The 23,660-nt window shown below is 39.5% G+C and overlaps 2 protein-coding genes across 2 annotated transcripts; one reads left to right on the top strand and one right to left on the bottom strand.

Annotated features, from left to right (window-relative positions):
• Positions 1-1,355: 1,355 nt before the first annotated feature.
• Positions 1,356-15,762, top strand: LOC103698690 (putative WRKY transcription factor 4). Its single transcript, XM_008780732.5, has 4 exons — positions 1,356-2,002; positions 3,585-4,264; positions 4,350-4,508; positions 15,034-15,762. Exons 1-4 carry the CDS (start codon positions 1,625-1,627, stop codon positions 15,464-15,466), a joined length of 1,650 nt encoding a protein of 549 aa, XP_008778954.1. The 5' UTR covers positions 1,356-1,624; the 3' UTR covers positions 15,467-15,762.
• A 3,274-nt stretch (positions 15,763-19,036) lies between these two features.
• Positions 19,037-22,841, bottom strand: LOC103697341 (uncharacterized). Its single transcript, XM_008779183.5, has 5 exons — positions 21,732-22,841; positions 20,303-20,360; positions 20,101-20,184; positions 19,884-20,025; positions 19,037-19,564 (listed from the first exon to the last, which is right to left on the bottom strand). The coding sequence occupies exons 1-5, from the start codon at positions 22,219-22,221 to the stop codon at positions 19,235-19,237; spliced, it is 1,104 nt and encodes a 367-aa protein (XP_008777405.2). The 5' UTR covers positions 22,222-22,841; the 3' UTR covers positions 19,037-19,234.
• Between the last annotated feature and the right edge of the window lie 819 nt (positions 22,842-23,660).

Below are 23,660 nucleotides of genomic sequence, written 5' to 3'. Positions count from 1 at the left end.
GTGGGGCTGACATGCCACCTAACGACTTTAGATTAGAACCCTTTGTCAAAGTTGAACCAGAATCATGAAAAGAGATACCATGCTAGATCCAATGTCTCTAAAGAAAGTAGAGAGAAACTTTGAGAGAAACAAAAAAGAGAATGGGTGGGAGAGAGAGAAAAGAGAGAGACGCTTCCTCTCTCTCTAACCAAGGAAGAGAGGAGTGGTTGCTGGTGGAAGATGGGTGGCCTAGGGACCCACGGCCGACCAACTGATGGTTGGTAGTCGGTGGTAGCAGGCGGCCGATGGCGGAAACCCATTCGAAAACAGAGGTCTCTACTCCTTACATTATGTAACCGAGGCTTTCCGATGGTCGGAGCCCCGACCATAGCTGCAAAGCATCATGAGGAATCGCGCAGAGGCCTTGGTGACAAGATCCGTCGGCATCACCAGCTGAAAAGAAGGAATGAAATTAGAAAAATTCAAAAAAAGAGAGGAGAAAATATAGCACCCATTCTTGACGGAAAATTCAGCGATCACTGATCGAAATTAGGGCTTCCAAGGACCACGGAAGAAGGATAGAGAAGCCAATTAAAGGTTGTCGGATTCTTATCTAGCTTCCAGCTACGGTTGGCAGCGGCAACGACGTCGGATGTGGTGAGCATTCGAGGAGAAAAATTAAGGAATTCTGGTGATAGTGTTGATCGAGGACTTGGGCTCTCCGATGTGGTGGAAGAGGGATGAGGGAGGAGCTCTACATAGAGCTTGGTTGCGATCGAAATCCAACCCAGAGTTAGATTCTATTCGACGAATTCGAGAGGAAAAAGACTCTCATCGGGAGTCTTCTTTCCCCCTCACATGTGCCGCTCACATGCATCAATTGGTTGGGCCAAGTCCTTTAGGCCAAATACTCTCGCCAGTCAAACGGACTATGCTTACATACTAGGTATCACATTTCACTCAGACTTGCATTTCATTAGTGAAGTTCTACATAGCTAGCCATAATGCTCTCAAACATTTCATTAATAAGAAGGAACAAATTTAGAAAAATAATAATCTCTAGGTAATCCTTCCTCATCAATTTTAATTACAAGTCCATAGATTAGCATAGATGACTTTTTGTATGTAGATGTCATCACAATTTGATATACCCTTTTTCAGCCCATTTAACTATTAATATGTCCTCCCTAGTTGCATCTATACATACAACTTGTTCACCTACTCAACCATTCTTCAACCCCCCTTCCCCTAAGTTAGAAACAGTGCTCCATCCCTCACTAAGAAAAGTAAAACAAAACAACAAACAAGAAGGAAAAAGAAAAAGAACGAACCCCCAAAGCTCCAAAGCAGCACCCACGCCGCAAGGATGCTATGTTGGGGTCAAACTCGAAACTGCAAACGGCCGTCTCCGTCGTCACCACAAAGACTGGCCCCGCTGTCTCCTGGTGAACCCGTCCCCGGTCCGCCATTAACGGACGACACGACGCCGTCAATTTCCCCCTGGTCAATTCCAGTCAAAAGCCAAAGAACCCCTGCCCTCCTCTCTCGACCTCGTCCTCCACTCCTTCCCCCCATCTTCTCCTCTGTTTCTCTCTCTCTCGCCCTCCCGGAAGCTCGAAGTCCACCGAAGCTTCCTGAAGCTTCCATGGTGGACGAGCGGCCGAGCTCCGATGCCCCGGCGGGCGAGAAATCCGGTGAGGCCGGCGGCAGCCCGCCGTCGCCGCCTCCTGCGGCGAAGAGCTCCCCGCCGGCCGATCCTGGCCCTCATGCTACTCCCGCCGCGAAGGAATCCGGCTCGGAGTCCGTGGAAGCGCCGGATTCCACGGCTGGGGAGAATCCAGGGGCGGTGGGCGCCGACGGGCGGTCGTTCTCGCAGCTGCTCGCCGGGGCCATGTCATCGCCGGTGGGGAGCCCCCGCTCGACGCCGATCATCGCCGTGCCTGTCGATGCCCTGCGGCTCCCGGTGGTTGCTGTACCTTGCTTCCTGGCCCCTGCCGCGCTGCTCGAGTCGCCGCGATTCTCGGTTGGTGACCCTAATCCTTCCTTCCTTAGTTTTGATCCGATGGTTTCGCTTGTGGTTTTAGCTTTCTTTGTTAGTTTTGTTAGTTTCCGAAATACGCCTTGGGTGTTGCTAATTCTTCGGAGATAATTGCTCCGGTAGTTCTCAGTTGGGTTTTATGCTCTTTAGTAGAATTGGGGGGTTGCCATGAGATAGCAACTGCTTTCTTTACAGGCACTTTTGTTGCTGAAGCTTTCAGTAATAATCTTTGTTTTTTAACCCCTACTATTCCTTAATGTTATGTTCCATTTCTAGGTTTAAAGAGTTTTTTTTTTTTCATTTCTTTAGCTCAGAAGTTAGGATTCTCACTGTTAAATGGGATCTAAGAGCGTTTGAACCATTCTGCTACGTGGTGTCTAGCAATTAATTTTCACTCAAGAAAAGCATAATATGATATATAGGTTGTAAATGCTGTGTCAGGTCAGGTGGTCTTGGAGAGGTCACCTGCTTTGATGTATCTGCACTTGGAGGAAACTAGTTTGCAGAAATGGAATTCCTTAGAATTCATTGCATACTCGACCACTGGGTGGGAAAATTAGCTTGAATTCTTTGTTTGAAATTGAGCTAAGGAAACTCGATGGAGTAAGGGAGAAATAGGGGGACCGAAGAGGCCATTACTTCCAAAATTCCAAGTTCCTTATGATGAGACTGAAAATCACATTTTTTAAATGGAATTTGATCAGAGACTCCAATTCTAACTGAATTTGCACACAGGTATCCCCTCATCATACCGCTCTCATCCATATATGACAGGTATCTTGTGGATATCTTAGTGAGATATTTAAACTTCACTTTAATTTAAGGAAAATGCTCTGGAGCACCCATTACACGCAAAAAGTTTCTCAGGCCCGCTAATTATGGTTTGGCAACTAAATGATCGACCACTTCCCATGCGGTGCACCAATTCCTGCAAGTTACACCAATCCCCTTGTGCCACATAGCGGAATAACTTTTCAAGTGTACAAAGGTGCCCTTTAGCATTACTGTAATTTTAAAGCCAGCCAAACCCATCTATCTTGAACTGGATTTAAAGATCTACATATGATTAATCAGAATCTGAGAAAAATTATAGAACTGGCAATCAATCTTATAATGACCTACTGAAAAATGCTGCGCCGGACCAAGGGAACTATCGGTGGGATAATAACCTGTGTATGTACCTGAAGGGGCAATTGGTCGTTCAGTTGCAAAAATGGAAACATGTAGCCAGGTCTATCGTCTAATTGATAGATCGTTTGCTTAGTTTTTCTTCTATGCCCTAGAAATCGCTTGGGCCTGTTACATTGATAACTATCATTGTGGATTTCATCTTCCTGTTTATACTCCACATGATCTGTGGGTCTTTGTATTTTACAAATTTGGCATTTGTTTTATATGAAGTATTCGACCATTCTAATTAGCACAAAAGACAACTGGCATAGCTACAATGTTTTGCGAAGAGAAGTTCATTATATTGTGGTTTGGTACCCCTTATTTTACCTAAATTAAGATGACGTGTATAGCTATCTGTTATTTACACCAGTCACTTCTTTCTTTTGAAACTTAGGGGCAATTTGCAATGACCCATCAAGCAGCCCTGGCGACTGTGACAGCTCAAGCACAGATGCAGCTGCAAGCAGCATATCCTTCTTCTTCATCAGAATTAGCGTCAACTTCAGTTTCCCAGCCTATGTTGTCTACAATTAGCCCTGTGCCATTGCAACAGAGGCCTTCAGCAGTCCCTGAGGATAGTGTCTGTACACCAGAGACAGAGCAACTGCCTTCTGTCCAGAAACCTCAATCTGCTCATGTTGTTGTAAAGACAACTACCAGTGATGGGTACAACTGGCGGAAATATGGTCAGAAGCAGGTGAAAAGTAGTGACAGTTTTCGAAGCTACTACAAATGCACAAATACCAATTGTTTAGCTAAGAAGAAGGTCGAGCATTGTCCTGATGGTCGGATTGTTGAAATTATTTACAGAGGCCAACACAACCATGACCCTCCTCAAAAGCCTAGATACTCAAAAGAGAGAGGAGCTCAGTCTGGTGGAACTACTGGAGAGAATGAAAGCTTAGAGCTTCCAAGCAGTGAACTTAATGAATCTGAACCTTCAACATGTAAACCAGAACAGATTTCTGGCAATGAGACCCCTGCACAACAGCTCTACTGTTCAAGTGATTGTGAAGGCGATGCTGGGATTAAGACTGAAGAAGGTATTGGTGAGGAACCGGATCCAAAGCGCAGGCAAGTAGTTAAGATTTCTTGGAGTTTGTTTCTTATACTCTTTTGCAACAAATTTTACGGAAGCTTTTCTTTTCATTGGTGGCAGGCTCAGTGAAAGCACTATGAATTTTTCAACACCAGTACTTAGAACGGTGAGGGAACCCAAAATTGTTGTGCAGACTGCATGTGATGTGGGGCATGGAAGTGATGGCTATAGGTGGCGTAAGTATGGACAGAAAATTGTCAAGGGAAATCCCAATCCCAGGTATTTCTTTTCTCTGTATACCTTTTATGGTTATCTGTATCTTGCATTTATATCAGCCTGGATTGTTATTTCATGGAGATCTCGCCTGTACTCCTTAATAACCTAAGCCTACTCAAATATACAATATTATTGGGACCATAGATACTACAAGGAAAGCTTATTTTTAATTCTTATGAAGTTAAGGGTCTGTTTGGCATTGCTTTTACTCTTTTAAAAAAAAATGGACATCGAGGCAAAAAAAACATGTTTGGTACTATTGTTTTTATTTTCTATTTTTCAAAAGCCATTTTCATTATTTTTAGGAAAAATGAAAGTAAGAAATTCTTGCTTTCACTATTTTCAAATATATGAACTATGTTTTTTATCACCACCACCAACACCACCTCCGCCATCGTCTCCATAACTACCACCGCTGCTGGTGTCATCTTTGCCACCACCATCACTAACATCACCGCTGCCATCATCTCCATCACCATTATTGCCATCACTGCCACCAACGTTTCCACCATCACCATCGCTCTTGCCGCTATCTCCATTGCTACTATTATCATCGCCACCGCTATAATTGTCGTTGTTACCACCCCATCACCTCCATGTTACTATCTCCGCCGCTATGGCCTCTGCCACCCCACCACCATCACTACCACCATAATCGCCGTCACCACTACATTATTGGTGTCCCCACCGTCACCACTACATTATTGGTGTCCCCACCGTCACTACCACTACTGTCGCCACCACCACCATAATACCCTTCACTATCTCTGCCACCACTTTCACTGTCTTTGTCACCATCATCATGTTTATATTTTTAAAAATAATTAACTATATCAAATATGTCTATTTTTTAAAATTTAAAAAATAAAATAAAATAAAATAATGTTTTCTATTTTTTTTAAAAAAAATGAAAGTGATGTTGAATGGCATCTAAAGCTTTTGTTTACCTATGACATTCTTTCTTCCGTTCAAATAACTATTCTAAACTATTCTTTCTTTCTATTTTTAAAAATAAAAAGTTGAAAGTGATGTTGAATGGCATCTAAAGCTTTTGTTTACCTATGACATTCTTTCTTCCGTTCAAATAACTATTCTAAACTATTTCAAGATGCATTTTCCATTATTAAATATGTTCTTTTATTATGGTGCATGAAGGCACCACTGTCTAACATGTCAGAGTATGTTACTAAAATTAGTTGCTTCCTATAAGTGAAATGATTAGATTTTGTTATGGAGTAGATAACTTTTCTTTGTTGGAATAGAGGAAAAAAATTCCTCCCCAAACCGTGCTTGCATTTTTCATTGCACACGGCTTTACCTATGTATAATATAAAATAAAACTTGGGTCCCGAGAAGAAAGTATAATAATTTTGACTACTCAGTTGATTCAACCACTACACTACTGCAATGAGCATTTCAGAATGAAAATTCATGAATTTATCATATATTATGCTCATAACTAAGGTACGTCGTTTCAGTACTGGGCCCTATACTGGTGCAATTTTATCACTATATTGGTATGCCCATACTATTCGATTTGGTAAAGTATGACGCCCCATGCTCAACTATTTTATTGTATGCTTGTGTTGCACCATTGACATATGATATGCATAAGGTGGTATAGGCATAGTCATTAAGCCCAGAGCAGAGGTCGACCCATCCAACTAGGCACTAGTTCATTAAAAAATAGACAATGTGAGAATACTATGCATAATTATTGAGAAATTTTTTTATTTTGCAAAATTTTTCTTTAAATCATATGGATTTATATGTTAAACTTTTTTAATTACAACATTAATATGAAATAATCATAAATCATGTTTTTTTTAAAAGAAAAGAAAAGCAAAAGGTATATATAATGTGAGAAAATATTTATAACCTATTTGTATTTAACTGTTTAAATAGTAAAGTTTTGAAAATACCTAATAAAAAAGCTCTCAACCTTTTACTAGTTGACCATTTTTCTCAGTAGTATGGTTCTCCATACATATCTTGCCTAGAATTCATAATTATTTGAACTGTGCAGCCTCTTGTTAGCATCTAGGTACTCACTATCATCCTAATCTCTTGAGGCTTGGCCCATTCAGCTTATCTTGGTAGCTACAAAATTCTTTATAGTTGTTTTACTCTTGATCACCCTCTATAGTCTTACAACTTTTCCTAAACAAAAGCTGAGGCAGCCTTCACAATTCTTCCCTGTGCATCTATATTGTTTTGATAGGTATCGTTAAGTTTTCATTGTAAATATTGCTATACTAGGCAGCTTGTACTGAACTTTATGCAAGAATAGGTGCATTTAAACCTAAATAATATGCATGCTCTTCTTGAAATCAGTTTCTTCTATTGCTTATAAGCCTTTCATCTCCTCTAGGATCAACTGGAGTTCCCTAGAGTTGACCCTCGTCTTATCGCAAAATAATTTTCTGGTCCCTTCACCAGTAAACATGGAAAACAGCTGCACATCATTTTAGCCACTGCCCTGTTTTGACTATATCACCATCTATCAACATTCATTTGAATTTTTTAGGTTCTCAGGATACAGAGAATAATACTTTACAGACAAACTCAAGGACAGTTGAAAAGCCATCCACAATATATCATTAACCATTTCAAATGTGGATGCAGACAGGGTTCAATTTGTGGTGTCCCTTTGTTTCTTATATCAACAACTTAGATTTAGTTATCAAGCATTACTTAAAAAGCACAACTGCGGGTGCTTCTGTCATTCATAAAACCCCAAATGACTTGCACCCATCTCAGCTGCTGGTCCTGAGAACTGATGATGTTCAATGCCAAAAGAACCGCATACTCATCAGTTAATCCAGGTCTCAGATTATGTAGTGAGACCAGTGATGAATATCCCTACTTCTCACCATAATCTTATCTACAGGAACATGGAATTAGGATGGCACTAATTCTACCCCTTACATCACCTCCATAGCTGACAAAATCCTACAATTTCCATCATTATTGGAGATAAAAGATCTCTGGCATATCATAAGTCTTATGATGATCAACCTTCGAATAACACTCCTCATGGCTCACCTTCGCAGTGTAACCTGGAAACTTCAAATGTACGTTCTCTACTGTGTCAAACAAGGTTCGTTGTCTTGGTACCGGACTTCATACCGGTGCCACACTAGCACAATATCGATATGGTATAGTACGAAGTTTTTTTGGCATACCAAGTATCGGTACACCACCCATACCGGGTATCTGTACTGAACTGGTATGGTCTGGTATGCCCCGTACCCCCCGGTTTGGGCCGGCACAACGTATCTTGGTGTCAAACATTTGGGATGGATGGACAATGTAAGATGCCAGGGAGATTTGAAACTCCATGACAACTTGCATTTCTTGATTGTACAGATTGTAGTAGCATGCTCAGATTCTTTTTATGCCACTTCTTGTGGCCATGAAGAAAAGTTATCCAGCCTATCATTACATCAGAGATCTTTATTTAGTCCTTGAGATATGTGGCAGCTGGTAAATGTCAACAAACACTTTGATATGCCCCTCTGTATGGTATTCTGAAAGCTGCCATGCAGATTCTCATGGTAACCTGGATAGTTGACTTTAATATTATGTTTCTGGACAACATGATGTGCATGACACTCATTATCTCTTGGGTCAATATCATGCCACCCAAATTATGACAGCCTTCTGAGTTATTATCTCCTTACAAAAATATGAACTATCAAAAATACCCTCAATCTTCAACTATAAAACTAGGAAAAACATTGCCATCAGATTGCAAAAGAGGTGAGGTTGGATTTGCTCAAATTAATCCATGAAGCTGGCTTTATAACTTGAAAGTGAAATGAACAAAATCTCCCCTATGTCTATTCTTGTGACTCGTGATGTTTCCGCCATGTTATTGTCAGCAACTAGCAACTTTCGGTTGTTAACCCTCTAGAAATTTTCAACCTGAGTCGACCACCTTGTAAGTTGCTTTGCTTGAGCTCTTAAGAGTACCTTATGTTTAATTACTTCTCCCTCCTTTACAGTTATTCACCATGCGGACACCACGTAGATTTCACTCTCCGCATATCAGGACATTTGACTCTTTAAAAGACAGCCAATATGTCCTGGAAATTCTACTTTGCAACTGCTATTTCATTTTTTTTTCTCCATATAGTTATCTAACCTCTTCCTCTGATATCATTTAATAATGATACTGGGTTCATTGCATGATTGTAAGTGATATCCATCAAATCCAGGTTACCTATTTTTGCATTTCTACAACTGAAAAAATAAGGATTTTGTGGTACAGAGATCTTATTGTACCCTTCAATTCCTGCAGCTATATAACCACATGCACCTAAACAACTTCAGATGAATCATAAGTAGAGGAGTAGGGGAATTATTTTTCAGGAAATGGTAGAAATGCAAATAGAAGATTTTAGGTGCCACTAATGCAGGCCTAATTTTAGTATTATGTTAGATAAGAATTGTAAGGAGGAATAAATTAAAGTAGGGAGTAAAAGATAAAGAAAATGAAAGGGAAAAAGTTGCAATGGAGATATTTTCTCACTATATCCAACATAAAATCCATTAGTCAATCTCTAAGTTGCCATTCCGACTTATCCTGATGGCTAGTTGCAATTTTTTAGATGTAGATGACAGATAGGCAGCGAGGGGCCCACCTAGTGCATAGGTGCTATGCAAGTGCCTAGGTGGGTGCCCAGAGGTCAAGGAGGACCAAAAATAATATGTTTAAAATGAATAATAAATAAAAGGAGAAGCTGAGAAAGATTTATCATCTAATCAATGAAGATAACTTATTAGATAAAACATAGAAAGTTAATGGGAACTATCAACTGAGAAACATCTCATACTAATTTATAGATCAACCTCATCCTACATGAACTTTACGGCACATGTTAAGGCAGGTACTGGTTAGTCCTGCCTAGATGGACCATTTAGTCAGCTAAGGCAGCTTTTTCAAAACCATGTTGAGCTGTAATGGTGACATCTATATAATTCAAAGTTGGACTATTGCCAAGATGAAAGAAAGAACCAGGACCTTAACTAGCAATTGTGGTGCCATGGTATGATGTGGGCTTGAAGGATCAAGAAATTCTCTCTCATAATTAGGGAGTACTGTGGTCTTTTTTTAACTTGCTGTCGACCTTTTGAATTAGTGTCGGTTTGTTAGACAAGAACTGAGCCTGGTATGAAGCCTAAAAGGCCAGTTGTAGGAAGACCTACATTATTGGCCACAAATTTATGCGCATGAAATCACAAAACAGCACTTTTTGGTTTATCTACACATGAGAAAGTCTAATCAAGAAGGCAGTACTTAATAATGAAGCTGTTTTCACCTTTGGTCCATAAATTGTAAGCCAAGGAGCCACACTGATTGAATCAGGATTTCTCAAACATTGTGAGAGAAAGTGAGAGGATAGACTTTACTCCCCTTTAAATCCCATGGCATATCTTCATGTCCAAAAATAAACCACAAGCCCCAGTACACCTTCTACTTTGAAAATAAAGAATGATATCATGCCTTAAGAAAATTTGTTACTTTAATAACAAAATTTCTTGCAGACTTTAGGGGGCTATGTGGACTTTTATGACCTGACAATCACTAAACCAGGCTCAAAAGAACCAAGGTCTTATATCAGTCACAATTTGAATGAAAACTTAACCAAAATCATAAACCCTATCTTGGCAATCTCAGAACTGCTCTTCAAGCTATGCATTCTTGTGAACCCCTTATTGATCTTTTTTCCCTGAGCATTGCCGAATTTATATGACACCATACAATCTTCCCATCATTATCCATTGGAGGGATTTACCACATCCATATACTTCCAGATATTTTCCAGGTGAGATGCAAGATACACAAGATAGCTGTTCAAGCATGGAATAATGTATTGGAACAACATAGCCCTTCACACCATTAGAGAAAAATTTGGTCATGCCAGTGTTCTGCATTATGATTTGATAATTGACAGTAGGCATTAATAAGCTCAGTAGTATCCAAGAAGATGAGAGTCCAAGAGGTAGGTCACAATATGATGTCCACCATGAGATTACTCCATGTAAATTCATCATTTATTATAGCAACACCACCAATCATGTTTCTTCCAACTCAGAATAAATAATACCTCCTCTCAAGGGGTAATCGGTCACAATATGATGACTGGTTTATGAGCTATAGTCCTCTAACTCTCTCTTGCAAACTCCTCTTTTTTTCTTAACTCCTGGCTAGCAGAATCGTTGTGACAATCAATAGTGATAATGATCCACTACGGTTTTTGCACAAGCAACTTTCAAGAATAACATGTCCTGCTTATTAACATCTAGTACACCACTGTCCCATAATTGACATACCCCACTAAGGCCCCATGATGTCAACCACCGATCAAGCCAATATTCTCCTAAGCTTCTACCTGGTCTTTTATCAACTCTCTACAATTTAAAATCTTTACCTATTCAAGTATGAAGAGATGATTTATAATGGACAACTTGATAATATACAAGGAGTGCGAAGGATGGTGGAAACCTTCATCTTGTGTCTATGACTTGACACTGAATATGTGAGATTGCCTTTATTGTAATGCGTCCTAAAGTCAACAGTGCTTCTCCCTCATATTTGTCCATCATTGGTCGGTCTTTTAAATGCCTTATATCCCAATATATGACCAGTCGAAACTCAACAGCTCACTGGACGGAGTATTTTGGATTATTTAGAAAATATATGAGATGTCATCTTATAAGGTGGCCACCTAAAAATGGTGCATGCAGATGAGAGATCTGCAACCATCCTAAGGGTAATTCAATAATGAATTGATTTGTCAACTGAAGATCCAGTAAAACTAGACCTAGGTTACCTTATCCAAAGTTGTAATTTTACAATGTTTTCCATAGAAGACCAGATCAGACAATCCAATGCTCAATCTGGAGCAAATTGTCAATTGGTTAGGTTGAGGGCTTATAATGTTATGATATGAAAAGCCATCTAGGTTGGGTTCAGGTTAGTTAGAACTTGGAGCCCACTTGCTTGCTCCTATATCAATAGTCATAAAAACCGGACTGAACCGGCCAATCAGACTGGAAAACTGGTGATCCAGAGCCCTGGCCTGTCTGGTTTTCTGATAGAAATTGATTTGCATTGGCCTAGTGGAAACTAGGTTAAACCAACCAGTTTTCTAGAAAAGTGGCAAACCAGGCAGGTTGGGAACCAAGTTGGGTTGGGTGCGGTAAAATTTGAAAGATTCTATTTTAAGATTGTGGAAAACATATTCGAACCATGAACCACTTGAATGTTAAAATCCATTCCAACCACGGAGATCCAGCTTGAAGCTGTTTCACTAGGATGATTCATTCTACTTATTCTATGTCAATATTATTTAAAACGAACTAGGAAATTTCAATAACTAGAAGAAGCAAGAGATAAGAAACCTCACGGTGGCTGTGGGTTAAACTCTTGGCAAGCTCTAAAATGACTACAAAAAAAGATTTAGAGATTTCCTTGAATGTCAAAATTGAGCGTAAGGACGTTGCAGACAAATCTAACAAGGTTTAAGAGATCATCAGTTTCTAAGAGTTGCCTCAAGATAGTTGGAGGCTTGAAGAAGGGATCATGGTCCAGCAAAGACTGAATAAAGGGTTTTGTATCCAAAAATAACCAAACCTGGCAAATGGAGAAGCTAAATATGTTAGACAACAAAGAAGCAAACAAAAGATTTGGTGTGAAAGATGCTAAAACCGAACAGAACCATCCATGTCAAATTGGTGAATCAGATTATTGCATAAAAAATGATCATACTTGAAAGAGGCTTTTGGCAGAATTAAAGTAAAACTTTGCCCAACAAAGACAAATCTGCTGTGCTACACTTGGAAAAGCAAATGCAAATGACACATAGAAAATCAAAAAGATTATGTACTATATGCTAAAGGGCGGCCGAGTGCATGGGGCTCTTGCCATCGCAGGGTCTGGGAGGGTCAGGTGTATGCAGCCTTGCCCCATGTAGAGAAACTATTTTCTTGTTTCAAACCATGACCTCTAGATCAGAGTGGAGCAAACTTAACGTTGCGCCAAAACTTAGATAAAGTTTCTACTGGGAGTAAAATTTCAAGAGCTAAAGGAAAAGACACATAAAATTTAGGTCCAAAAGCGGCTTTTGGATGGACCAATGATGCTTGCTCAAATTTGAACGAAGCATCAAGAGTTAACACAGAATGAAAATGGAAGGCACTAACAAATTGAAACAGCCACAATCATCTCCTCTACTAGTGCAGTAGCAATAGAAATGACCAAAGCAGATACTTTTATTGGCTTATGTACTCAATTCCACCCCTTGAGGAACTAATGGAATTCTGGTCCTGCACCTGCATTCCAACCACTTCCTAAATCTCTTTAGGAACTCTGCTTCCCTTCTCGTATGCTCAATTCTGCTCCAGTACCCTCTCCTGATTTAGGTAAGTTCTCAGCACTATCACCAGCTGAAGCATAATCCAGATTTTATCTGTAGGAGGTTGGCTTTGCATTCAGGGGCTATATCTGAAGACCTTTTGCTGGTTGGTCAATGGCAAAGACACTGTACCCTACAAGTGGTAGGATGAATGAGTTTGTCACTAATGATTCAAGCACATGGAGGATCATATGGTTATTTACTTAACAGTGAAAACTGGTATAGGATATCTCTCATATGATAGGGAATAAATTTTGGACAAATGTCATGATCCTATGCTCTAATGCCATCTGACTTGAGCAAGTAAATGAAAGTACAATCGGGGTATTAATCCAGATACATACAGCTATAGGAGATCAACCTCTCACAAACAGAATAGCAATCAACTGTATATAATTCACGTATAGACTTATTTAACTCATGAAGGAAATACATGTATAAAGAACACACAAGAACGTGTGCCCTAAAATATATGTCATTTAACTAAATGTAGCATGCTTAGGTGATGGAAGATAAATCCTCTCTCAGAAGTTGAGAAAGAAACAAGATCCAACCAACACGATGTTTTCTGAGTCATCCTTGCATTAGCGTCATGCTTGTCCACACATTTCCTTATGTCTATTGTTGAAGTTTACACTTGATGGAGTTGGATCTGAATCAAGGTTTAGATCTAATTATTCTTTTTTTAATTAAAAAAATGGCTTTTATTTTCAAGTAATTTTGCTGTTTTATTGAGTTTTAGGAGTTAAGGATTGTTGTATTTAAATCTTTCAGGAATTGTCAGGTGTTCTCTAGTTTCTCATGATATTCATGCTCAATTTTGAGGCTTTTTTTTGTAGTGAGGATTTTGAATCCTGTTTTGAGTAGAACTAGTGTCTACAAAGTCCTTATGTCTAGGTTCAGCTAGTCAAGATTTGAAGTCCTTGAAGTTGTGTTTTGGAATGTCATTTTATGTTGGTTCCATGGATGTCACTTTTCTATTTTTAGAATGTCAAAAGTATCTTGTTTCCTTATCTCTTTTTTTCTTTCTTAGGGGACAAAGTTTAAGGCAGCTTAGCTCTTTGAGTCCAGGAAGTCTCATTATGTCCTTCACTATTAAAAGAGGAGAGGGAACAGCGTGAAAACAGTTTTGGTCATAAAAAATTGAATAGATTGAAGTAATTTTCTTCTCTGTTAAGTGTTATGATTCGTCTTCTTCTGTTCTCTATGTGGATTTTTATCTAAAAGCTTTTATTCTCTCTCATATCCTCTTACTTTCTCCACTTTTCACCTGTTCAATTGCTCTCTTTTGCTAATCTAGCTATTTTAAATAGTAAAAATCAGATTTGAAAATTATTCCTGGAATTTAAGTTAATTCTTACGGTCTGATCCTTCCAGGTTGCATTAGCACAATAAATAGAGCAACCCGCTTGAGCAATTTAATTTATTTAATCTTGCCGAGTTTGTGTAGGTGCCAACTCCATGTCCCTTGCTAATCTTGGAGGTAAATTTTTAAGGTTGAGTCTAATCCGACATGCATTTGAAGGGACCTGCACTATAAGATGTTTTTTGAAGCAATTAAGAATGCAATGCTAATTTTAATGGAACAGAAACTTTCAATTGCATACCATGCTTATGAGTTGCTTGATAAAAATGTGACATGACAGTTATCAGGCACCACTAAGCTTATCTCCATGTTCGGACATCAGATAATCACATCTCATATTTGATCATGGAACTGTAAAATACCTGCGCCACGCACAAGGAAGAATGCTGAACCAGTTAGCCTATAATAGTTTGTATAAAGTACCCTATATCCTTATTTTTTATAGACTGTTCTAAATTTATTCATCAGCCTAAATGTCCATGTGCTTTGTTAATGTTATTGGTGTTAAATGTCATAGTTGGTTACACCACATATTTATGGAGGTAATCAACTAATCATGTTTCAAGATCATTTTGAGATGCTTAAATATGTGATATATGAATCTATGTAATAATTGGTTAGGTAGCAGAAGCTAATAGACATTTAAACTAATGTAGGTTGATGCTTTAGCCTCTCTTTCGTAATTGCTGCTTCTGTCATCTTTTATATGTTTTCTGATCCTACCGTGATATTTTTTCAGAAGCTACTATAGATGCACGCATAATGGATGTCCTGTTCGTAAGCATGTTGAGAGGTCTTCAGATGATGCAAAAGCTATTGTTATAACTTATGAGGGTAAACATAACCATGACCAGCCAACCCCCAAAAATAGCAGCGATTCACCAGCTGCTGCTCTTGTTACTGCTGCAACGGCAGATACTGGTGAACAACTGAATACATCTGATATGTTATTAGATCAAAAACCGTCGAAAGAAACACAAGATGTAGGTGGAGACTTGGATGGTGAGAGAGCAGTAGAGGTTGGAGGTGAAAAGGCATTGGAATCTGCTCAAACCCTTCTAAGCATTGGTTTGAACTCAGCATCCGGGGAGGCCAACAGAACTAATTCTGAGGGTGTGAAACACCCGCTTTTTAGTGAAAATGCTGCAGCAGTACCAGTCCAAAACTCTTGAATCAACAAGTTTGATTAAATTTTGATGTATGTTCTTTATTTGCCGTTATTGTCAACTTCAGTTTTATTTGCTTCTGTATAGTCTGGTAGTGGCATCCCTGATCTAAGATTATAGACATTTCCATCATAGTATTATCAGTTCATAAAGAGCAGACTGATTGCAGTTATTAAGCACGCTTTCCATGCCCGTATAGATTTCCATGCCTGTATACTTGTAATAGAAACCGGATCGATAGGCATGACCAACTTATAAAGACAATTGGTTATTATTAATCATAATAAGTGTGTTGATGGTTAGGACTGTCATGTTTCTTTAAGAGGAGCAAATTATGTCACCATTTTATTTTATTATATTTTCTATTGTTAATTAGATCAGCATGTTTTCTCTCTCTCTCTCTCTCTCTCTCCAATTGGATTCATCACAGATCTTCCAGCTTGTAGTGGTCTTCGCTCTTAAAAGTTTCCTAGATCAGCCTTCGGGAATAAACATGTGCCACATAGACTGGAATGAGAAATTGTATCCTGCACTACGTGGCTTTGCACGCTGCTAATCACAACCCTCTCCATTTTTGTAGTGGTACATTGAGACGAGTGTTTGATAAATTAGGCTGCTATGATTGGTGGCATGCATAGTCACGGATTTGATAAATTGAGCATTTGATAAATTATTATATTTTCTATTGTTAATTAGATCAGCATGTTATCTCTCTCTCTCTCTCTCTCTCTCTCTCTCTCTCTCTCTCTCTCTCTCTCTCTCTCTCTCTCTCTGTGTTTCTAATTGGTTTTATCACATATCTTCCAACTAGTAGTAGTCTTCACTCTTAAAAGACTCCTAGATCGGCCCTTGGGAAATAAACATATGCCACAAGGACTGGAATGAGAAATTGTATCCTACACCATGAAATGCACCACATGGCTTTGCACGCTGCTAATCACAGCCCTCTCCATTTTTATAGTGGTACATTGAGATGAGCGTTTGATAAATTGAGCTACTATAATTAGCGGCATGCATAGCCACGGATTTGATAAATTAAGCATTTGATAAATTATTATATCTTCTATTGTTAATTAGATCATGTTATCTCTCCCTCTCTCTCTCTTTATGTGTTTCCAATTGGATTCATCATAGATCTTCCGCAGCTATTAGTGGTCTTCACTCTTAAAAGTTTCCAAGATCGGCCTTTGGGAAATAAACATATGCCACAAGGACTGAAATGAGAAATTGTATCCTGCACCATGAAAAACACCACATGGCTTTGCACGCTGCTAATCACAGCCCTCTCCATTTTTGTAGTGGTACATTAAGACGAGCATTTGATAAATTGAGCTACTATAATTGGTGGCATGCATAGCCATGGATTTGATAAATTGAGCATTTGATAAATTATTATATTTTCTATTGTTAATTAGATCAGCATGTTATCTCTCTCTCTCTTTCTCTGTCTCTGTGTGTGTTTCCAATTGGATTCATTATAGATCTTCTAGCTAGTAGTGGTCTTCACTCTTAAAAGTCTTCGAGATCGGCTTTTGGGAAATAAACATATGCCATAAGGACTGAAATGAGAAATTGTATCCTGCACCATGAAAAACACCACATGGCTTTGCACGCTGCTAATCACAGCCCTCTCCATTTTTGTAGTGGTACATTGAGACGAGCATTTGATAAATTGAGCTACTATAATTGGTGGCATGCATAGCCATGGATTTGATAAATTGAGTATTTGATAAATTATTATATTTTCTATTGTTAATTAGATCAGCATGTTATCCCCCCCCCCCCCCCCCCTCTCTCTCTCTCTCTCTCTATGTTTCCAATTGGATTCATTATAGATCTTCCAGCTCTCTCTCTCTCTCTCTCTCTCTCTCTCTCTCTCTCTCTCTCTCTCTCTCTCTCTCCTCCAATTGGATTCATTATAGATCTTCCAGCTAGTAGTGGTCTTCACTCTTAAAAGTCTTCAAGATCGGCCTTTGGGAAATAAATATATGCCACAAGGACTGAAATGAGAAATTGTATCCTGCATCATGAAAAACACCACATGGCTTTGCACGCTGTTAATCACAGCCCTCTCCATTTTTGTAGTAGTACATTGAGACGGGCGTTTGATAAATTGAGCTACTATAATTGGTGGCATGCATATGATAAATTGAGCATTTGAAAAATTATTATATTTTCTATTGTTAATTAGAACAGCATGTTATCTCTCCCTCTCTCTCTCTTTGTGTGTTTTCAATTGGATTCATCATGGATCTTCCATCTAGTAGTGGTCTTCGCTCTTAAAAGTCTCCTAGATCGGTCTTTGGGTAATAAACATATGCCACATGAACTGGAATAAGAAATTGTATCCTGCACCACGTGGCTTTGCGCTGCTAATCACAGTCCTCTCCATTTTTGTACTGGTACATTAAGATAAGTGTTTGATAAATTGAGCTGCTATGATTGGTGTCATGCACAACCACGGGTAGCAGTGTGTTGAATCAAATGGAGCCTACAGCAGTAAGCTACTGCTATGATCAGCATGCACAACTACTGTAGGATATAATTTTTCCTTTGGAACAGACCGCAGCTTGTCGTATGTCTCACTGTAACTTGCGGTGGAAGACGGTCCCAAGACGGTCCCATCTGTATCACCCCTTTGGCTAACTTGCAAACAAATAATCAATGTGTGAGTTTGACCCGATAAAATAACAAACCAAAAAAAAGGGCATACATGCACTTTCGACAGCACCTTAATCCACGCCTCGGCACGGTCCAGACTTTCCCTTTTTCCCAAAAAAAAAAAAGTTACGCATCTTTGTACATCAATTCAACCCCTAATACAAGAGTAGATGCACGGCATAGCTTGATGGCAATCTCAATAAACAGACAATCAAAATTATCCATTACTTGCCAAAAGTCTTCGCACAAGTTTTTGAAAAATGGCAACGAAATCAAATACTAAGTTACCATCAGTTGAATAGTAATGTAGGTTAGTGCATTTACATTATTTTGCATATTACATAACGGTATAACAGGAAATCAAAGAGAGTAGAACTGGCCGTAAGTTAAGTGCTGTTAACTACAAAGCCAAGAACAACGGAATTTTTATTTTAACAAAGATTTTCACATTATGAACTGATTTTGGTGCTGGAATATTGAGATATTAAATATATACAACTGCCTTTGTAATTAGAGTTCCCTGGTGTTCCTGTCCATATGCATGCAATACATGTCATCCGCATCTCATGAAACATCTAAACTTGTGGCCATAATATTTTGGCAATCTGTAGGCCCACCAGTTTTTGGGGAAATCCAAAGCCAAGGGACCCTGTAAAAAAACATGATATGCAACATTAACAGCAAATCCTAGCCGACTGATCTGTCGGCTCCCCTTCGGAACACCTTTTTCCGAAGAAATTATATCCTACACCGGGTGCACCACATTAGCGGCGCACACTGAAGCAAATCACGACAAAATGAGCGAAGTGGCAATCTAAGATAAGTGCATGATGAATAGAGCCTACACAAATTGAGACGTGTGATTGGCATGGTGCACTGCAACGTGGTGCCCATATTCTCTCTCTGCCTCTGGTATAACATCTACAAATCAACATGCATAAATATCAAAAATATATTTTATACACACAGGGCTGCCACTTCTTTTTTTTCCAAGGTAATCCAGCAGTATCAGTGGTGTACAGACAAATGTCCCCACTCATCTCCAAAAAAACAGTTTGAATTGCTCGGCGCATCCATGGCTATTGACAAATCCAAATCTGTGCGTACAATCTCCTAGCATGTAATTTTCTTTTCCACCTCACCTTTGGCCTTAGCATTGATCTCATTCCCTTCATCCCTGCCTAATGATGCAGCAACTATACACTCTTCGAATCGAAAGCAGCTGATGAGGTGGTCGTTGGTTAGCCCCGCAGCCTGCATGAAGGAGTAGATGACCGTTGGCCCCACGCTGCGAAATCCCCTTCGAACCAAGTCTTTGCTGATCACATCAGCTTTAGGGGTTTTGACAGGAACCTGACGTGGGTAGCGGAATCTACTGATGATGGGCTTGTGGTTCAAGAAGCTCCAGCAGTATCTATCGAATGATCCAAACTCATCTATGATCTGCATCAATGTAATATCAAAGTCGAAATGACAGGCGTATCTAAAGAAAAAAGTTCAGCAGTGGTTTTACTGATTGGTTCCCCAATAAATGGAATACAACTCAGACTGGAAATAAAGAAATCAGGAGCTCTTCAAATATCATATTCATCTGGCAAAGATGCGATAGCTCTCCAGAACCAACAATATTGCATTTAGAAACAGTTATCATGGATGTAATGAGGGGCTTATTGAAAAACAATCCCAGGTACACAAATGGAAGCACCTAACTGAAGCTATCTACAATGAGGACAACAAAATGATGAGAGAAAAAGGAAATGACCTTGAGTATTTGGCGTGCATTCTCCACGATAGCTCGTAGCTTTGGTTCTGACAAAAGGGAGCTGGCAGTGCTTCCTGTTGCTACAATTTTTTTCTCATTCAATTTGGAGACTGAGACGGGGTCAAAATCCATGAAGACTTCCCTAAAGAGAAGCAACATGTGATGTTAATATTTGCATTTGATATTTCAATGAAGTTCCGTGGGTAATAAGATTTACCTGAAAATATGTCGTTTGTTGAGAATTGCTGGCCATGTAAGTTCAGCCAATGCACCTGATAGTACAAGCTGCTCAAACAATTTCCTGTACATTGTTCAGAATAAACAGACACCCTAGAACCACGTTAATTTGCAGTTTTTGTTGGATAAAGAACCCTTGAGTTCTTTAAAGTAAAGAATGAGGGAAGGTTGGGGTTGCATACCTATCATCATGGACAGGAACTCCCCATTCTTCATCATGGAAAGCAGCATAAGCTGGATCTGTTGTAGCAGATGAATATTTGCAAATAGAATTACATTTAATGACATTATTTATAAGTAGTAAAAACTTTATGTGTACTTCAAGTGTTTTCAATGTTGAAGAACAACATCAACGAAGCTCAAGTGCAAAATCTAAGGTTGTAAGGACATAAAGCAGTGAAGGTAGGCGTGTAAATAAGCCAAGCATAAGCCAAGCATCATTAAGCCTGGGTTTGATAATGCTTGGTTTGAAATTAGTTTCGAGCCTGAAAGTTGAGATCAAGCTTGATTTGTTTACCACTATTTCAAGCTTGGTTTGAGCTTAGTTTCAAATTGAGCCAAAGACATCAGTTTGAAAGTTCTAAATCGAGCTAGAAATCAATTCAAGATTGAACAAATCTACGTTCATGCTTGATTCAAGCTTGGTTCAGATCTAGACTAACATTTAATGGATTCAAAAATTAAATAAACATTCAAACTTGAAATGATCATAATATTATGGACCATTGGATTGTCTAAACTTCGTATATACACACACGTGCGCGCGCGCGCCCATGCTTGTCCATGTATTTATTTATTTTCTAGGTAATTGAGCCCAGCTTGTTCGATCCGGGTCTATTTTTGGCTCAGCTTAGAATAAATTTTGAGCCAAAATTGCTGGTACAAGCTTGGTCTGTTTAGCCTCAAATCAAAGCCTAAACCAAGCTTTTTTCAAGCGAAAATTGCAAGCAGTTTTCCAACCAAGCAAACTTAGAGGTGAAGAAAATAGGCTAACAATGTTAGCAGAAGGTGAAACTAGAAAAGTCAATTAGCACAAAAAGAAGCTAGCTGGTGAAGTAACCAACGACACATTATGTTGGCAACTAAAATGAGGAGCAACAATGAAGCACCACAAGCAGAATAAGCAAGAATTCAGAGGCAGGTGGGAGACATTCCCGCAGCTAAGCATGCCAGGTATTTAAAACAATGAAGCAATCTAGATAAGACTGAGATACACAGCTAATATGTGAAAGTGTCATGAAATTGCAAAAAATCTCAAGACTGGGAAGATCAGTGGATGTTGATATATAGTTTTAATTATATATAGTTTTAATACCAAGTATTAATACTGGAACAGTAATGACTGAGTAGAGAAAAGATATAAGAAATAAAAATAAAGACGCATATAAGTTGACTAAATTGCAAGACAAATGACTTCACCTAACAAATCCACAGATGAGTCAATGGAAAACTAATCATGAGAAATGGAATTAAGAATATGCATGCATGAGAAAATATTTTGAGTCAAGGATTAGAATAGAATGCTGAAATGAAGCAACTGGATTGAGCAGGATGTATAGCCTGCCAAAAATCTAAAAAAATCACAAGAGCTGGTAAATAAAGAAACCATACCAATATTTGGTGTCACCCAAGCACACTTCTTTTTTACATGTAACAGCTCCTGCAGACCTACAGAGGAATCATCCAGCATGATTTTTTCCACCTTTGCCGTGATCTTCTCGGGCCTTGGAGTGCTGGGCCTCCGCCGGGTCGTCAAGCTCGTCCTACCATTCCTCCCAGTGGATGCTCTGCTGCAAGAAGAATCAGTTGATGCATCGGAGGAGCAAGAAGCATTGAGCGACAGGTTCGAGTGCAACAGCAGCTCATGCCTCCCCAACACTGAAGGAGCACTTAGAGATAAAGGAGACAGATCTGTACTCTGTTTCGAGTCCCTCTTTCCCTCAGCTGCCGTGACCTCTGTTCTCATAACTTTCCTAAACGGCTTTGAAGCTGGCTTTCGTGCTGTAGCCACCGACCTGGCTTTGTTCCCGGCCGGCACCAGCACTGGCCTCGATTCAAGATCAGCCACATTCATTGACCGGACTTTCGGCGGTCCCGACATCAAAACTACTACTTCCTGATCCCAAAAACTTCTAAGTTCTACCAAATTCCTCCGCTTCGTTCAATCCAAAACCCAAAAATACAAGAAAAGCTCAAGACTTTTCCATCATTAACTCTTCCAAGAAGACAATCGACAGCTCCGGCTGCCAACCACCACTCAAATCAGCCAAGATGAACCCAAGAAATCGCTCCCATCCACGACTCCAGCTCAACCTAGGGTTTGCAGCAGCTCCGCCACTCTCCCATCACTCAAATACACCGGAAAAACCCTAGAAAGAGCAGAGATTCCACATGGCATTGCCGAAATCGGCGAGGAGGATCCAAACAAACCCCGCCTCCACCGACCCTCGGGCAGCCAACGCTTCCGCGACCCTCGGAACCACTCCTATCGCCGCCGAACACCACGGACGAGCTCAAGATCTCCTCGGCGACGCGCGGATCGAAGAAGGGAAACCGTAGGAGGCCTCGAAAGGCTTCGGATCTGCGGGCGGAGCGCCGGCGAGAGCAGAGAGACGAGAGGGAAACCGGCGATGAGTTCCTCCGGCTAATGAGATGGGACTTAGAGAGAGATAAACGGGAGTGAGCTAGTGAGGAGTTGGGCATTTAACCCGAGCTACGGGAGTTGCCGGTCGGAGAGGGTAAGAGACCGGATGTAGCCGGTGGGACATCTCCGTACAGTCTTTCTTTGCAGTTGAATTACTTTATATCTAAAGTTAGAAATGAAAATGCCACCGATATTTTAATTTTATTACGGATATGACCTCGGAGAACTAGCCGTTATCAGCGCTTAAACGCCTTACATTTCCTCGTTCTTTCTGATAGCTTCCGTTCCGGCCAGAAATACAGTGAAATCGCCTTCCCCGTTCTTTCCCCGGAGCTACTACGAGGAAAGAGGTTCACTTCTTAAATTATTTCATATATATATATATATATATATATATATATATATATATATATATATATATATATATATATATATATATATATATATATATATATATATATATATATATATATATAGATATAAAGAGAGAGAGAGAGAGGTAAGAGCAGGTATAGTAAGTGGAATGGTATGTAATAAAAAAAGAGGATCTAAAATAACCGTAGCTAATATATCAGATAGACGTCAAGTGGTTGATATTATACCCTCTGAACTAGAACTTTTTGTTTCAGAGGCTGAATCATTTATAAACAATCCCAATATAGGAGGGTTTGATCAGATAGATACAGAAATAGTAATTCAAAATCTATTAAGTGTCCAAAGCCTTATTTTGGCACAAGTTTTTGACCAGAAATCCTCGAAGAACCAATTATTATTTGAATTCATATGGACTAAGGTTGTTTTAGAAGCATTCTTTTTTTTTTGGTACACAGGCAACCCATACACAGGACTGACACATGGTTTTCCCAAATAAAATCTTCGAAGTAATGAATTGCATA

Source organism: Phoenix dactylifera, chromosome 2, assembly GCF_051530095.1.
Source record: "Phoenix dactylifera cultivar Ajwa chromosome 2, Ajwa_hap1_PhDact_Kaust_v1.1, whole genome shotgun sequence".
NCBI lineage: Eukaryota > Viridiplantae > Streptophyta > Magnoliopsida > Arecales > Arecaceae > Phoenix > Phoenix dactylifera.
Note: the sequence above shows the minus strand (reverse complement) of the source record. Positions and strands in the feature narration are given on the sequence as shown.

Bases quoted from the DNA above. Each gene is read 5' to 3' on its own strand.
- LOC103698690 (XM_008780732.5), top strand. From the start codon at position 1,625: ATGGTGGACGAGCGGCCGAGCTCCGATGCCCCGGCGGGCGAGAAATCC. The intron at 2,003-3,584 runs GTTGGTGACCCT...TTTGAAACTTAG, and splicing joins TCGAGTCGCCGCGATTCTCG to GGGCAATTTGCAATGACCCA. The intron at 4,509-15,033 runs GTATTTCTTTTC...ATATTTTTTCAG, and splicing joins AAGGGAAATCCCAATCCCAG to AAGCTACTATAGATGCACGC.
- LOC103697341 (XM_008779183.5), bottom strand. From the start codon at position 22,221: ATGTCGGGACCGCCGAAAGTCCGGTCAATGAATGTGGCTGATCTTGAA. The intron at 20,361-21,731 runs GTATGGTTTCTT...CTGCTACAACAG, and splicing joins TTGGGTGACACCAAATATTG to ATCCAGCTTATGCTGCTTTC. The intron at 19,565-19,883 runs GTCATTTCCTTT...ACATTGATGCAG, and splicing joins ATGCACGCCAAATACTCAAG to ATCATAGATGAGTTTGGATC.